At 41.3% G+C, this 18,379-nt stretch overlaps 1 protein-coding gene across 1 annotated transcript in view; it reads left to right on the top strand.

The window, feature by feature from the left end:
- The first annotated feature begins 7,880 nt into the window (after positions 1-7,880).
- PLPPR5 (phospholipid phosphatase related 5) overlaps positions 7,881-18,379 on the top strand; it is a 119,471-nt gene continuing 108,972 nt past the window's right edge. The window contains exon 1 of the mRNA XM_081486528.1: positions 7,881-8,417. Within this exon, the coding sequence (XP_081342654.1) occupies positions 8,181-8,417 (237 nt within the window). The 5' untranslated portion in view covers positions 7,881-8,180. The remainder of the gene's footprint in view (positions 8,418-18,379) is intronic.

An 18,379-nucleotide genomic window follows, 5' to 3' on the forward strand; every position in this document is an offset into this window, starting at 1 on the left:
AAGAAAAATGTAGTATATTCAGCACAATTTGATTACTAATTTAACAGCTCTGACAAAAAACGGTAGAGGGTTTCTATTAATAAAAGCAGTAGTTTCCCAGGATACCCTATTTAAGAGCCTTTTTGAAGTTAATTAAGATTTTACTATTCATGTTCTTCTATTTTTATTGGAGATCTGTATGAGCCAAAAGAAATATTAAAGCAAGATATCAGTAAGTGGAAAACAAAGTAAAATGTTTCATCTTTATCAATTACACTAAATTAAAGACACCATTACACATTGAAGCATTGATTATAGTAATGAAATATGATTAATCATGCTCAACAGCATAGAGTGCTAATCACAAGAGTAAACAAAACAGTATGCACAGTGATGTTTCTTTTCCAAATATTTCCTCCACTTTCTTTCAAAGTGATACAATCCACAAGCACTTATATTTTAATGAAAAATTTTCTGCTACTTACTATTTTCCAATTTAGTAATTAAGACATTATGTCTTTACTTGTCCAAAAAATTACTTTCCATGCTTATAGTTGTAAATTTGTAGATGGAAAAAAGCCCAGTCATTTACTAATCCATTCAAGAAAGATGAAATTTAGGCCAGATATTAATCATGCCAGAAGCCTTTATGCTCTCACTAAAACAGCATTCTGAAAATCCTCTGATATTAAACTAATAGTTGACCCTGGTCCACGTACGAACAGAAGGAACCATTTTGAGTGTCTAGTTTCTGTTATATCTTTGTTTCAATCACCACCTAGTGCATTGAAGGACAACCGAACAAATGTTGATTAGCATTCACAAGCTGTATACTTGACAAAGGACCCACAGCTGTCATAAGCATAGTTTTTCCCACATGCTCCATATCACTGCTAAAGAAACTGCTTCTCAAAGTGTTAGCAGGATTTGTGATTTTGTTTAGTAGGATAGTTCTCCTTTATCATAGCACACATAATGACTTTCAGGTGTCTTCAAGTAACATGAAGTTACAAAGATAGTTCAGCAGAATTTTATGCAGACCCATTTCCAAATGGATTAATAAAAGTTTTGCTGACCCAGCAGTGGCAGGATTAATTATACCAGAAGAGTAACAATATCCATAATGATCATTTATAGTCGTGAATGGCCGAGGTTCTATACCACATCTTAGTGAAGCAGGCAGCATGATCCCCATTTTAGGACACCATAGAAATTAAAATGACTTGGCCAAGGTCCTTCAATTATGAATCTCGAGTAAAGATATGAACTCAATTCTGTCGAGTTCTAGGTCCTCAGGCTTATCCATCATACCTAACTGCCACACTTCTATGTTCTTATCCTTAATAATTGTTTAAAGATATTCTTAGGGAACTTGAATATTTTGAAACTTCCCGTGATGTTATGGATCCATGGAGTTATATGTAACAATTTTTTTATCATTAAAACATTTGGTCAACAACTCAATATTCACAGATATAGCAACAGACCAGGCAGCAATTAATCTGAGTTTTTGTGATTTAAAACAGTGCTGGGGAGAAAATCCAGGACCCAGATCCTCTTCTCCTAATTAGAATGTCTTCTAATGCAGATTTGTCCAGTGCTTTAATATTTATTAAGCATTTTATAAGTATAAGCCATTTGATGACTTTGTAAAGATTCATTAACCCAATTTTACAGATGAGCAAACTGAGATTCAGAGAGGCTAAACGACTGTCATGGGCATACAGTTTAAGTATTAGCCACATGTCCTAATTAACTTTCACTGACTTAATAACTTAAATTTTAAATATAGGATAATAACACAATAATTTTAAATAACAGCATGTTAGTTGTTTTTCTATTATTTCCCAGCTTTAATATTTAATAATTTTTTTGTGCTTTAACTTGGCCCATCAATTTCATACCTTTCCCTTCAGTGAAATATAATTAGGTTTTCTAATAAAACATGTGCTTCATTTGTGTTAACTGTTTTGAAAGTGAAAACTTAAAACATTGTAAATATAGACTGCTGCTAAGTTGCTTCAGTCGTGTCTGACTCTGTGTGACCCCATAGACGTCAGCCCACCAGGCTCCCCCGTCCCTGGGATTCTCCAGGCAAGAACACTGGAGTAGGTTGCCATTTCCTTCTCCAATGCATGAAAGTGAAAAGTGAAAGTGAAGTTGCTCAGTCGTGTCCGACTCTTAGCAACCCCATGGACTGCAGCCCACCAGGCTCCTCCGTCCATGGGATTCTCCAGGCAAGAGTACTGGGGCGGGGTGCCGTTGCCTTCTCCGAAATATAGACTAGAACAGCTGTAATACAGCCATAGAGTGAGGCACTTTCAAGATTTCTTAGTGGTCCTAGTTGAAGATAAGTATCACTTCTCCTAGTCAAAAGCATCTGACCTTTGAAATAAACATCTCATTACGGCTGGAACCTCAAAGACAGAAATACAAATTACTATTCCAGCTGGTTTCTCTTCCTGTTTTCTTGAGAAAGAAGCTACCTCTTAAACCAAGCACTGAAAATCATTCTGTGAGGATGCAGTAGGCTATGACGCTAAAAATGAAAAGGTCATAGGTATAATCCTGAATGTTCCTAGCTCTCTTTAGTTTGACTTTGAGGATGTGGTCTCTGAGTTTATATGACTGGGTTTAAGCACAACATTTCTTGAGTTAACCAGTCCTACATTGTATTTCTTATTCAAGCTTCAGGGGTGTTCTCTATATCAAACTCTCCTGAAGTTAGTAAACTGGTGCACTAACTCATTTTCTAGATCCACGTCAATAAAGATCTGTTAAGCTACTGTCTTTTGCAGTTCAGTAAGTTTTAGAATGAATTACCAGATGCCCTTACTTATTCTGAATGCAGTTATCTGGCCTAAAATATGCCTTTTTCCAAACCTATTCCCAAGAGATCTTCTACTAATATATCTGTTAATATTTAAAGTTCCTCATTAGTGCAAAGTCATGTGACTTGTAACATGTGTGAATCTCCTTAAACATCTCTAGCACAAGTTAAGCATTATGAATACATATTTTTGAAGTTTTTAAAAGAAGGACTCTCTTTTTTTTTTGAGAGCTTCCCTAGTTAATTTATGTAAAGCCTTCTGAATTCTTCATACCTCATCATCTCAGCTATGCATTGACGTTGTAATGTTATTTATCTCTGTTGTACATGGAGTGAGAAAATGTCAGGAAAATGCCTGGGTTTACCTCTGAGTTACCTTAAACACTAGGAAAACAATGTTTCTAATTCCGCATCTTCTTTGGTCTTTGGAAATGCTCAGGCATCTCTGCCAAAAACATTCTGTCTATCCCAAACTCCCTAACTACCCCTTTTCCCTTTTCCCCATCCTTTCTCCCAGGAACTGTAAGTCTGTTCTCTAAGTCTTAGTTTAAGATGGACATGTACACACTGCTATATTTAAAATGGAACAAGAACCTACTGTACAGCACATGGAACTCTGCTCAATGTTATGTGTCAGCCTGGATGGGAGGGGAGTTTGGGGAGAATGTGGTGGTTTAGTCGCTAAGTTGTGTCCGACTCTTGTGATCACACAGACTGTAGCCCGCCCGTCTCCTCTGTCCGTGGGATTTTCCAGGCAGGAATACTGGAGTGGTTTGCATTCTCTTCTGCAGGGAATCTTCACAACCCAGGGATTTAACCCGGGTCTTCTGCACTACAGGCAGATTCTTTACCAACTGAGCTACCAGGCAAGAATCCCTTTGGGGGAGAATGATTACAAGCATATGTATAGCTGAGTCCCTTCGCTGTCCACCTGAAACAATCACAACATTGTTAATCGGCTATGAAGAAGTTAAGTCACTCAGTCATGTCCGACTCTTTGCGACCCCATGGACTGTAGCCTACCAGGCTTCACAGTTCATGGAATTTTCCAGGCAAGAGTACTGGAGTGAGTTGCCATTTTCTTCTCCAGGGGATCTTCCCAACCCAGGGATTGAACCCAGGTCTCTTGCATTGCAGGCACACGCTTTACCATCTGAGCCACCAGGGAAGCCCTACTCCAATGCAAAATAAAAAGTTGAAAAAAAAGAAATAGCTGTTATATAAACCTCACAATAAATAAAATCTAGTAATAAGTAAAGCCGGGTCCTAATTTTAAGCAAACATTCTGTCTATAAATTAATGAGGTCCAAATCCTTGAACCTGAGCAAGAAATCTCAACCTGACTCTCAATATGCATAGGTTCGTTGTACAGAACCCACTTGGTCATAATATTGAGGAGCCAGGTCCATTTCCTATTCCCTTCTGTTAGGCACCTGAGGTTCTAAAACTTAAGAAGAATACATTCATTCATCTAGCTACCCACAAATACTCAGTACTTCCCAAGGACTATTCAAATGGTCTTTTCACTTGCTGCCAATCTAAAGACCACCTCCACCCTGACTTTTTGTATGTTTGTCTTCTATCTATAGAAGAAAAGTTACAAACCATACAGACAAGGACTATATTTTCCTATGCCAGTCTAGCACCTTATTAGCTCTTACTAGAGCATGAGTATTGCAGTGGGTGGATGAGACATACTGGAATTGATAAATAATTCCCCCAAGATCTGTCCCAGTATTTATCATGGTTTTACAGGTGGAGAAACATGGTGGGATGGAGTGGTTGTTAAGTCATGCGCAAATAAATACAATATGAATCACTGGAAGTTGGAAAAGAAGAGAGCTCTAAATACCACACTTTTGACCTATATTATCCAATTTGGTGGGACCTAAGATGGGGAGAATTTTGTTTTTTGTTAAGAAAGACTGACTGCTACAATACATTTGAAAGCATAATAATATGCCTAGGAATTAAGTTAAGAATTTGGGCAAGACTCCAAAAGATTACATATGCATAGTGCTGTTTTTAATCTAGAAACAGATAGTTAAATTAATAATTGAGGCAGGGTTCCAAAGGATTCTTTGAAATTGAAAACACGTATTTTGGAAAAGAATTAGCTTAAATGATTCATAAGAAAATAAAACGAAGAAACACCCTAAATAAGTACCTTCTTTGGGCCAGGCACTTTACATATTCTCATTTAATTGTCAAAATAAGCCCAGAGGTAAGAAAAATTAGTTCATTTTGTCTCTAAGAAACCTCAGGCTCAGGAAAGGAAAGGAACCAGTCCAAGGGCACACTGCTTATGCTCTTTCATCCACCTCACACCATTTCTATGTATAACAATTTGCTCAAATATTCATAGAAATTTTATGTTGGTATCTTTAGAACATGAGTTAAGATTCAACATTAACTTTGAATTTCAGCACTGGATGGTAAGTCAACCACGAATCAGTCAGCAACACCAATTTGACCATCTAACATGAACTAATGATGGGGATATTGACAATTCTGAAGGAAAATAATAGCTTATTCTTGAGATGGATACCCTCTGAAACAGAAGATGGAATGTGCACAGATCTACAGAAAAACAGATATTCCTACAGAAATATGGATACACCCAGAATCATTTTATAAGCAATAAAATGAGAAGGAAGTGACTGGTGATGAGTATTCGAGTGGCCTGGGTTAAGGCTGCTAGAAACATGTATGACTAGGGTATATTTTATAGAATTTATGACTAGGGTATATTTTATAGAATCTAAAACACCATGCTGGATATAATGAAATAAGCATCAATCATCCTCATATCAACCGTGTAAAGTAAGTACCAGTATCATCTCAATTTTATCAGTGATGAAACTAAGGCAGGAAGAGGTCCAGCATGTTGCCCAGTTTTCCCGAACTGGTTAAGGGGTAGAACGACTTGAACTGAGGCAGGACCTGAGTTGGTGCTATTAAGTTGCCCTGTGTTGCAAATAAGTACACAGGCTAAGTTTATCTAGGGAGATAAAGATGGTGATTCTCTAACCTTGACAGCAATTTTACATGTGAAAACACTTCACTGTTGTTTAAGCTTAGAGGGATAAGGTCCTTAATTTATTCAGATTAAATACCTTTGTGAATGGTACAACATACCATTCCCTGCTCACGATGAGGACAGAGCAGTGAACAGCACTGCTTTGTTATGCATAGTACCAGGCACACGTGCATGCATGCTAAGCCACGCTTCAGTTGTGTTCAACTCTTTGCGACCCACTAGACAACAGCCCACCAGGCTCCTCTGTCCATGGGATTCCCCAGACAAGAACACTGGAGTGGGTCGCCATGCCCTCCTCCAGGTGATCTTCCCGACCCGGTGTCTCTGAAGTACAGTCTCCTGTACTGGGAAGCCCATTAGGCACATAGTACACTAGGACACTGTGTAAAATGCATTACAATGTTTTTTAAATTTGAATTTAAATTAATTTGCTAAAATGAATGTTTTCATTAATTTGAATAAATTACCTACATTAGACTCTCCTTAATCCAAAGTTACACTTAAAAACTACCTTTTAGAATTAGCACCATTCTTCAAAAATTCTATTAAATAGGAAGGCTTGGGGGATTCCTATTTAGAACCAGATTTGCAGTTCAGACACTCTTACAGCCTTAGAATGATTTCCTAAAGGTAGGATGAGACCATGCATCTCTGCAGTAATTACATTTTCATATACGATGTCTCTTTTGTCCATGTAGGAACAGTTTATTCCCAGTGCCCAAAACTGTATACAGGTTGTTAAGTGTTGTTTACCTGGTAAGCACTAAGTAATGTTATTAAATGATGTCTGTAACAACGTAGAAGGTAAAATATTCTACATTAAATTCACACTGCCTTTAGTATCTTATCCTAAACAATCAATCATTTGCCAAATTTAAAAGGGATTTTTCGCCTAAAAATGTTTCTTTACTGATGATAAAGGCCCACCTCTAAAAATCATCAAGCTACAACCAATTAAAATGAATATTCTAGAAATCTGCTAGATTGATTCCACGTTGTAACGAGAAGAGCAGGGCTCCGGGAGTATTTTCATCCCCTCGCCTTGCACTCAGGCTTCCTACCTTCTCTCTGGAGTGGAAGGTAAGCAGTATCAGGTTCCCCTAAGCTCCCCCCGCCCCATGTCCCCTCAGTCTGCTGCCTACTCTTGCAGGCAGGCATACACATAGCACACGAACGGGCTCTTTACATACATGCAGTTGCACTCTACTTACATACCCACGCACACGCGTGCATGGCCAGTGTATTGGAGGGCTCTGTATGCCTGTGGTGTGAACCCTCTTTTGTCTCCCGATCCTTTCACTTGACCCCTGGGGAATTGCAGCAATACCGGGGAACTCAGGGAATAGCGAGGTGAGGCAAACGGTCCGTTTTTCCTTCCCTAGTGGCTGCCCCCGCTGGGTCCTAGGAATTTGCAATGCCTCGTCTCACAGGCATCTAATAAAGGGAAACTGAGATGATAAGCCAGAGGAGAATACGTGAGCGAGGAAGGGGCCGTTGTACAAGAGATGATGCTTCCGGAACTCCGGAGCTCCGATTTCTGTTTTTACGTTCAAAGCCCTAGGAAACTGGAGGAGGAGGCAGAGAAACTCCGAATCTAAAATCCTCTGAGATGATGCTTCTCTCTGCGCCTAGAAACCAGCGCCGGGCGTGTGTCCTGAGCGGGGTTAAGGAATACCAGAGAGCGCCGGCTGAAAGTCGCTGCGCGGCACCGGGACTTTGCGCTTCGCGGGGCTGCCCCCCGAAGACGCATCCACGCACGGTTTTCCCAGGCGTTGTGCGGGTTTCCTAAACAGTCCAGCTGCTGCTTCAGAAGGGAGTTTCTAGAAGCTCCTTCTCTGCTGTTTCCCCTCCCCCCCCTTTTGGGTTTTTACCCCGGCGAGGAGCTTCTCCAGCTCCACTGCGTCTGCCCTCCGAGGGGTACAGGTGCCGCTGTCCCAGCCGCCGCCGCCTGGTCCGCCCCTCCGCCGGGCGGGCCCGGGGCTTCGGTCCGGCGCGGCTGCATCGCGAACCGTCTCCTGCCTGGCCGCTGCCGGCCGCCCGGGACTCCCCGCCCTCCCGCGCGACCCCGCGCCCGGGCGGGCGGCGCTTGCGGCGGGCAGGGGGCGGGGAGGGGAGCGGGGGTTCGTCCGGGGGGTAGCCGCCTCCTCCGCAGCCCGCCGGCGCCTTGAAACCCGGACCTGCCTCCGCCTCTTCCTCCGGCAGCTCCATCCCGCCTCCCGCGCCTCGTCCTCCTGCCGCCCCCGCCGCCGCGCCCCCGGGTGGCTGTCTCGGCGGACCCGGGAGGGGGTCCGTCCGCCGCCCGCTCGGCTCGGCCCGGCCCGGGGGGCGTGCATGCCCCTGCGGCCCGCGGCGCTCACCAGCAGCATGCTCTATTTCCAGATGGTGATCATGGCAGGGACGGTGATGCTGGCGTACTACTTCGAGTACACGGACACGTTCACCGTGAACGTGCAGGGCTTCTTCTGCCACGACAGCGCCTACCGCAAGCCCTACCCGGGCCCGGAGGACAGCAGCGCCGTGCCCCCCGTGCTCCTCTACTCTCTGGCCGCCGGGGTCCCCGTGCTCGTGGTAAGCCCGGGGGCACTCGCCCTCGCCCCGACACCGTTTTTCCGCCCCTCGCCTTCTGGGTTGAGGCCCCGCCGAGGTCCGGGCGCCTCAGCCTCTGCCTTCTAAGTTCCTCCAAGTTGCCTGCAGCCCCTTCCCCAGAGGACAGTCTTTTAGGGCGCCTCGGGGGTGGGTGCGAAGGAAGCCCCCAGCTCTCCGCGGCTGCCGCCCCTGCCTCCCCGCACTTCCGCGGTGACTGCACCCTAGGGTGTCACGAAGAGGGATGGGAAGGAAGGGGGTTGTAGGAGGTGATGGATGGGAGTCGGGGCTGGGGAGGAGGTAAGTTATCAGGTTGAATCTTGAGTTCATCTACTCTGTGGCCTTGCTCTGCTGGCCGCCGCCTCTCACCTAGCGACTGGAAGGCGAGCGGCAGCGGGGCCGGCGAGAGGGAGACGGGGATCAATCGCTGGGCTGTGGAAGGGACTCCTGCTTCCAGGGTCGGGGCGCATATGTTCGGTTTACCGCCTGTTTTCTTTCTCGAAAGGCAGTGCCAGTGGCACTAGGCTGACCAGGGAACAGATACCTAAAAAAGAATATGAGAACTCTTAAATGAAGAGCTCCAGAAGCAGTTCTTGCTGAAAAGCGGGAGCTGTGCTTAAATTACAAGATTTATTTAAAGGCTGTTCCACTCCCTGGGCAGCTTAAGTCCTTTTCTCCTAGAGCCTCTCTGAGAATGTCTCTTGGATTTATGAACTGTGTGTGTGTGTGTGTGTGTGTGTGTGTGTGTGTGTGTGTGTCTACGGACACGCGTGCACACACATACATATATATACACACACATATACATATGTAATTATTAAGCTAATAATCATTTAATGATTTCTTATGTGAATGTGTGGTGCAAAGTTACCGGTAGGAGAATTGGTGTTTTTTCAGAAGACAATATATGATTCCTTTAATATTGTCAAAATGTTGGAGGTTCCCTTCCTGTGGTAGCTTCTTCCCTTCTCTCGCAACAGATAACAAATGAAGAGGGAAAGAAAAGGTACTTTTTTTTCAGTGGTTGAATTGCAGTAATGAATGTTAAGAACATCTCTTTTATCTAAGGTTTGGATATTCGTGGTTTCTTTGATTTCAGGGGAAATGAGTCAATACTTTACAAAATAATGATAAGTTCCCACCCATAATGGAATTCCATAAACAAGCCAAGAAACTAACTTTAAAGTAACTTTATCATAGGTACTGTGATAGTTGACTTCAAATCCAGCTCAAGTTTACTGGTTTGAAAAGTGTTAGACCTTGCACCAGAAAGTGTTTGTTTTTTCCCATTGTAATTTGCTAAACTATGCCAGAAAGTCCAAATATGGTGTCATGTTTGTTTTCTCTCCTCTATTTGAGAAGCTGTAAGAGAAAAAATTAATTGGTGATTCTCAGGCCCTTTTGCTTTCTGCAGATGTTTGGTTTCCAAGGCACATGTTTTTCAAGAGACTAAATAGCTCAGGGATTTTTCAAGAATTTTTTTTGTTTGTTTTTTTTGTTAAAGAAAAAAGCCTGTCACTTTCAGGACACTGGTTTGGTTACAACCATAATCAGTAATGTCTATAACTTGTCCCTTGGTAATTACCATTCTGTGTCTCATTTAAATGAGATAGCACTTTTCAGATCCAAGTATCCATCTCCGTTGACAGGTGCCATTTAGAGATGCTAACATATTTGCACAAAGAACTTGATTATTCTCCACTTAGGGGGAACTACTAAGGGGAAAGGGAATTCATTAGTCATTATTGAGTGCCTACTTTGTGCTGGGCACTGAATAGTCAGGGCCACATATACTTCTCAGAGCAGCCCTTCCAGGAGATATATTCGATTAACATTTGAGGCCCCCAAGGGTCAGATAATAAACTAGAAGCACCTGAAAATGAAAATGGTGGGTGGGGTGTTTGATGGCTCTGCGAGCTAATGCCAAATGCCATACTGCTTGTCCTAGTACAGAGAACACTTTCTCTGAAAAAAGCTAAGAAAGGCTGCCAGGGTGAGGATCTAGAATATACTCACGAGATTTTAAAAGGAATGATCCAACTTGATTTCCATGTTTTGATTTTCGGTTCTTTAGTTACAAGAGAGAGAATTTGGGAGCCAGTGTGCAGAGAAGGAGGTGTTGGGTTTTGAGGCTAGCTGTGCTGCTGGCTTTTGTTTCCTCTTCTGCTCTTCCCAATAGTACCCTCTCACAGTGTGAGTGGTTGGGAACGGTGATGGCAGCCCTGCCTTTCCATTCCTCTCAAGAACACTGACTTAGCCCAGTCTCTTTTCATGAAAACAATATTATTAATAATAGTATTAGCAATACCTGTCATTTGTTGGATTTTATTCTCTGTGCGTGCGTGCGAAGTCTCTTCAGTCGTGTCCGACTCTGCGACCCTGTGGACTGTAGCCCGCCAGGCTCCTCTCTCCATGGGGTTCTCCAGGCAAGAATACTGGAGTGGATTGCCATGCGCTCCTCCAGGGCATCTTCTGGACCCAGGGATCAAACCCGCATCTGTTAATGTCTTCTGCATTTGCAGGCGGGTTCTTTACCACTAGCACCACCTGGGAAGCCCTTACATTCCCTATACCTATCTTAATACTTGAATTACCCATGAAAGCTGTTATTATTGTCAACTAACCTTTGGGAAAACTGAGATTTAGAAAGGTTAATTAACTTGCCAAGGACCAAGCCTAAAGACATTACATCCAGAATTTTAACCCTACTATGTCAAACCTGTGCCTTTTCCATTAAATATTCAAATTCAGCTTACTCGTAAATCATTCTTCTAAACAAATGCCTCAAATGGTCTCTTTCCCCATCTTCTACATTTCTTGGACTGTAGTGATAAAGATTCTATATAATATATATATATTTTTTTAACCTTCAAACTCATTTCTAATCTTAAAACTAATTTTGGAAAGTAGTTCTCCTCACTACCACAATCAGTGGTTTGGTTTCAAATTTGCCAAATTTATCTATCTAAAATTGAAAAGCAATATATTCTTTACATTTTGTCACTTATATATAGTGTTGACTTGGGGTACCTGTTTGGAGTCTGACAGATTCAAAGCGCATTCTGCTGTTACGTTAAGAGTTAGGGATTCTACTTGCTGTGTAACCTTGATTACTATGTAACAACTAATTTATAGCTCCTTAACTCTTGATTTTCTAAGTCACAGGATTTTGAATATTAAATGGGGTATAATATGTAAATATCATTCTTGGCTCATAGTTGATAATCCATAGAGGATCACTCTATAATTAACATTATTAACAAAACAGTAATTCAGTAAATGCTTATTGAATTCCTGTGTTTCATGCACTCTATTAGCCAGAGTAGTGGTTATAAAAAAGGCAATTTCAGAAGTAAACTGTGGTCACTGATCCTAAAGGGTTTACACACTAAGTTGGGAAAGTAGATAACCATGCCAAAAGTCATAAATCACCATAATAGAAGTGTCATATGCACATATATGTATGTGTATACACACACACACATACATATGTACCACAAAGACCCCTGGTGGTTCAAAGAGGACAAGATCATTTTTAATTGAAGAGGGGGAGAAAGGGTTCTTGAAGCAAATGGTGGCTTTGGGGATGTGATTTGAAGGAGGGCTGAAATGGAGTTTGAGTCAGGACATCACAGAAGCAGCTGTATGAACATGAGCTACGTGCTTGGTAGAGAGAATGCAGCTGGTACTTGTGAAACAGGGAGTGGTCGGTCTTGTTTCTAAAGTGGTGTGTGGGGGACACGGGGATCTGTGGCTGAAGAGGAAGACTAGGGTCTCAGCACTGAGTCCTGGAATGTTGGACTGAGTTTTTCTCAATTTGTTGGGAACTGAGTAGGGACTTGTGTGATGGGTGGTGTTTTAGGACATATTGGGGACCGTAGTGTAGGGCTCTTCTGTTATTAAATATCCATGTAAGATAATTTTAGGCTCTTTATCCCCAGGTCTATTTTGTGTGGTGAAATATTATTATTTTAATTGTGCTTTCAGGAAACACCTGTAATTTGACTCATTTACGAAGATAACGTGGTTTACAAACTCTTTTAAAACAGGTATTATTCAGTTTGATCTGTATGGCATTTACCAAAGCACCACCTCCAGGATTTACAGATGTAAATTTAATAAGGGACCTGTGTTTTTCGTTGATTAAAAGACCTGGTGATGAAATGGTTTCTGCTCTCTACATTTGGATACAGTGGCCACTACACTAGCCCCTGAAGGAGACAAAGCTAAACCATCCCTCTTCATAGAGCCAGAATGAAGACTAGAAAAACAACACTGAGCTGGTCACGTTTGAGGGTGAGGGAACATTTCTGATGCTTTATGCCTGCATCCTCAGGAAGCTCCCTTGGCTCTGAGACCGAGGCATGGACCTGCTGCTGCTGCTATCCCAAGGGGTTGCATTTCTAAGTGTGGTGGAAGTAGATGGTGATAGAAAGATATCTCATATCCAGAGCTCCATCTTGTTAAATACTTGAAGCTTCTCCACAGACCTCTCCTTCCTTGAATCTTGTCTTGGGTGCCCACTCCCAACTCTGCCCATCTCCACTCCCAGAATACACTATACTTCTGTGGTGTGGGCAGGAGAAAAAGCACAGATATTGGTGTTAGGTCTGAATTCTTGTCCTGCTTTTTCTCACTATCCATGTGAACTTGGGAAATTTACTTATTCATAAACCGAGGATTAAAAAATATGCTTCCTGAGAGACAGTGTCTGTAGAGGTTCAGATCACATCTCTGGGGTCAGATTGCAAGCCCAGATTTACCACTTTCCGGCTATGTGAACTTGAGCCTGTCTTTCTATGCCTGTTTCTTCTGTAAAATGGAGATCCTATGAGTATGAAATTGGTTAACGTATGTAAATATCAGATTAGTGCCCAGCTGTATATGTGTTAGCTACCATTAGTCCTCCCAAGGTTTGGGGATAATTAATCAAGGCAACCTATTTAAGGTGCCTAGCAAAATACCTTTGTTAGGGGCTCCAGGGCTGATAAAATATTCCAGGTGGACAGAAGCCACCTAGTTCTATCCATCACCCACAAAATTGGGGAGCCTGAATAGCAAAAATTGTAAAGTTCAATCAGAACCTCTGTTCTTCCAATCCAGTCAGTGATTTCTGCCTTTGACAACTCCTTCATTTCTTCAGCAGGCTAACACTAGCTAATATTTCCTATGCACCAGACACTGTGTAACATAAATTTAATGTGTTCCTTTGTTTAATGCTCACCATAGTAACATAATACTTTCTTTAAACATATACACTATCATTAAGCCCACTTTTTAATGAGAAAGGAAATGTTTACTGAGATTAGATGTCAGACTTGTATTAAATTTTTTCAATCCATTAATATAATTAATCTTCGCAGTAAACTTAGGAAGGAGATTTGGATGTAAAAAGGTGAGATGATCAGTCCAAAGTCCTACAATGACAGTGCCAGAATGGTCAAAGCCTGTGAATTTAGTTATTTTGTAATGTGCCTTTTTCCTTACATGTCAAACAAATCTTTAAAGATAGTCATAGGGATTCCATACTGAAAGGGTCAAATTTTTCTCAAACCTTTTATCTTCAGTTTCTTTTCTTTTTTTTTTTTTTCTGATTTGATGGGAAACTTTGTGTTCCAGAGTAGATAATGGTTTCAATGTGTAGTGTAGGAAATTGATTTGTTTCCTATTAAGCTTGAAATGTCCTGGAAAGGTGGGTGGCAACAGGACGGATTCAAAGATGTTTCTGTTCTGATCTGCAGCCACCTTTCTTATCTCTGTGGCACACATGGGTATGGGGCTGCGGGTACCTGCTTTTCTGTGCAACCCTCTGGTTCTAGATCTGCAAACAGCGGTGCACGGAGAGCTGAGGCGTCCTCTGCATCTAAGACATGTTTCTTAAAATGGACCCTAACACTAGATTTGGGGGGAGTAGTGAACACACTGAAATTGTGGTATAAAACACCATATGTATGCATGTGTGCCCATATGTGTGTGGATGTATGTATGCATTTTTCTAGTAAGAGCCTCGTGGCTTTATCAGATTGTCAGAAATGCCCACGATTCCTAAAAGTTAAGAACTACACTTTGAGGATTTATGACTCTGTTTAAACTCCTCCTCATGTCTCTGAGGGCCTTTCTTTACTTAGATATTCTCATTCATATTCATTCATTCATATTCATCCTCCCTCTTTCCCTTCTCCCTCCCTGCATTCCTTGGATAGTCTCTTTTTTTCATTTATCCCCTTCCCTTTGCATACTGATTAAGAGATTGTTATGGGGGTCAGGAATCTGAAAACCAGCTAGCTTTTCCTTTTCCTCTCCTTTCCCTCTGCCTCTTCTCCCCCCCCTTCCTTCTCTTCTTCCCTTCTCCCTCAACCCCTCTATCCTCTGTCACTCATTATCCCTGTGGCTTCTCTGCAGCAGTTACCTTATCTGAAAAAATGTTGACTTATTCTTGCTCACCTTTTCTGTCTTTCCGAGCGAGTTTTGAGGATCAAATGGATGTAAATGCATGTTAGAGACAATAAATCACTGCATGCATATAAGGAAAACATAACATGAGCAGATTACATGGGTTATTTAGCTGCTTGGTCATTGGAGATGGTTATATTGCTTATAGCATGGCTTTGCCAGCCCAATACACTTACTCTGTGGAGTAGAAAAATGAATGAGGTTTTTGTACTTCTTTTCTTATTTTCTTGTAGAGAGAATAGCAAAAATAAAAAGCCAACAGTATGAAATGGCCTAATTATTATAGCACATAACTCTAATACCCAATGCTGTCTTTCAAAATATTTCAATGAGCTCTTATTTTCAAGATTATTATAAGAGTCATCTCATTCGTTTGTGTAATTTGAAAGAAATAATGTTTCCAGGGAGCAGTGTTGATACCATCTGTTAAGTATGCATTGTATCATATTAATTTTTAAATTAGAACTGTGCCCAAAAGTCATTATTTATGTTTGGAATGATGACAATGCATCTACTGTGTGCTAGGCACAATGTTACAACTTGGCACGTATAACAAGGGAGGCATATTCACTGCCCTTCAACAGTTCCGACACTGTGCGTGAAATTATATCTCTTATCCTCAACTTTTTTGTCTGTGAGACTGAAATGATGATACTTCCCATACCTTTTAAGAGTTAAGTATAAACATGCATGAAATGCTCAGTAAGTGATAGCTGCTCTTTTAACATAAATGCCAATGACATCTATTGGTAGTACATGGCAAAAGGAGGTCACCCTTAATCATTTCTGTTGAATGGAAGTGGTAAATCATTAACTCTTCATGATAACTCTTTTAGGTACTATGTGTGGTAACACATCTAAGGAGTGTAAGCAGTTTGCTCCACTGGGATCTGAATCAATTACTTCAATTCCTGTTCTCTCTTGGCTCCCTACCATTGCCCACCAATTTGATTCACAGCATAAATGGTGTCACTCCTAGAAGACAGGGGAGAGTTAAAGCATCTTGATTATATATCACTGTGAACTTTACAGTAACCTTATGCTTGTAAATGTATAAGCTCACTTACAACCAGGCATGAAAAGGGGAATTTAAAATCTGTGTTCAAAGATAAAACTTCATTGGTTTCTAAGACCAGTGGAATAGCCAGTGGCCATGCTGTGCGTGTTCAGTTGTGTCCAACTCTTTGGAACCCCATGAACTGTATAGCCTGCCAGCTTCCTCTGTCCATGGAAGTTTCCAGGCAGAAAAACTGGAGTAGGTTGCCATTTCCTACTCTAGGGGATCTTCCCGACCCAAGGATCAAACTTGTGTCTTTCGTGTCTCCTGCCTTGGCAGGCAAATTTCTTTACCACTGAGCCACCTGGAATAGCCAATAGAACTTGCTTTTCCCAGCTCAACGTTCTATGTAGGTAGATGGAGGAGGCAAGTTCTGAGGTCAGAGATCTTAACCTATAGTTAGGAAGATCTTTTTAGCAGCCTTTGGAAAATCATAGGAATATCATTTTCATGGGAGATATTTTATCTGAATATAACATGTGAAATGGAGTTCTATATTCAGTAATATTTAAACTGTTTCTGAGAATGCCAGTTTTCACCCAGCAGGCTAGTTACTTTTTTAGTCTTATTATGACAGATGTAGTTTGAGAATCACTGTCAGGAAAATCACCTTTTTTTTTTTTGGTGAAAACAGAATCTTGAGATTTTTTTTCCAGATCAGGTGCATTTGAAACTTTAAAGACAGTCTTTTGGTGGACTTTTCTCACTGAGAGAACATGTGTGAATGGAACTGTGTGTGTGTGTGGTATTTAATAAATTTATAATTTCTTGTATGAATTCATTATCTCCCTTGCTTCTAACATTTATAGTGCTCCCCCACCCTTCTCCTAAGAAAAGAAAATTTCTGGAACATTCTTCTGTATCCTTTCAGACCAGGCACCAACTCCTGTGGGCAGATGTTTTTCCTTAGATGAGATAGCTGCATTCACCACTATGATTCCTTCATGTCTTTAGCACGTGCGTGTGTGCTAAGTTACTTCAGTTGTGTCCAACGCTTTGCAACCCTGTGTACTTTAGCCCACCAAACTCCTCTGTCCATGGGATTTTCCAAGCAAGAATACTGCAGTGGGTTGCCATGCCCTTCTCCAGGGTATCTTCCTGACCCAGGGATCGAATCCACATCTCTTAAGTCTCCTGCATTGGCAGGTGGGTTCTTTACACCTGTGCCACCTCTTTAGCACATTATGGCATTAAAAAAATCTTATATCGTGCTTTATGTTGTATTTATTTTTATTCATGTTTCCATCAATCACTAGCTTTGAGAATCTCAAAGTCAGAGTTTTATAATCTGACTCATCATGCCCAGCTCTTTGGTTATTTTTGGGTAGATAAATTATCCAGGGACTAACTGAAGTTTGTGATAATGAGGTTATAATAACCAAATTCTGCTGACCACACACTTGATAACCATTCATTAAAATAGGCAAAATAGTCCATACACTCTGTTCTGTAAGTTTTATAAACTGGCAGTTCTCTGTCCTTTGAGGTACTTTAAGTGTATAAACCTTATATGAAAGATATATAGAAAAGAAGCATAGTCAAGGTATGATTCTGTGTCTCCCGATTGACACACTTCAAGCAGAAATACTCTTGTGCATTGAGAACAAGTCAGGGGGCTATGGGTTACAGGCCTTGCAGGAGTTTTATACCTTGTTTGTTCAAGGATAGAAAGTATTTCCAAACTATTTTAGTCAATCTGCATAGTTTGAATTTCACCAAGTAAGAGTCCTTTTTTAGCATTTATCATGCTAACTAAAAGTCTCTACTTTGATCAATTAAAATATATATATTTTTTTTATCAACAATGCTACTTTAGTTGTTAATTAATATGCATGCGTGCCAAGTTGCTTCAGTTCTGTCCGACTTTTTGCAACCCTATGGACTATAGCCTCTGTCCATGGGATTCTATAGGTAAGAATATTTGAGTGGGTTGCCATGCCCTCCTCCAGGGGATCTTCCCAACCCAGGGATCAAACCTGTGTCTCTTATGCCTCCTGCTTTGGCAGTCAGGTTCTTTACCATTAGTGCCACCTGAGAACCCCTGTTAATTAACATATGATGGCAAAAAGATTTATGGCAGTCTCTTTGGTGTGTGACTTTTCTGATAAAACTCTTGTGACTATTGGGATTTCCTTCTTCCCTCCCTCCTCTTTCCTTCTTTCCCTGAGCAAACATTTGTTGAGTACTTTCCATGGGTAGCTTACCTTGAAAACAAGGCTTATAGAGATTGCTTGACTTGCTCCAAATTCCAAAAACAGGATTAAAGCTAATTTCCCCCTTCTCTAAATCTCTCAAAACAATCTCAGGAAATAAAAGGCTCATGAAATCATGGGGCACCTAAAGACAAATGTAGTCCTGATACAGTTACCAAAGTAACTTATGGCATTTCCTCTCTAAGGACATGTGTTGATACAACCAGAACTTCTATGTTGCGGAA

This window comes from Giraffa tippelskirchi, chromosome 5, assembly GCF_054371585.1.
Source record: "Giraffa tippelskirchi isolate mGirTip1 chromosome 5, T2T-mGirTip1v1.2.pri, whole genome shotgun sequence".
NCBI lineage: Eukaryota > Metazoa > Chordata > Mammalia > Artiodactyla > Giraffidae > Giraffa > Giraffa tippelskirchi.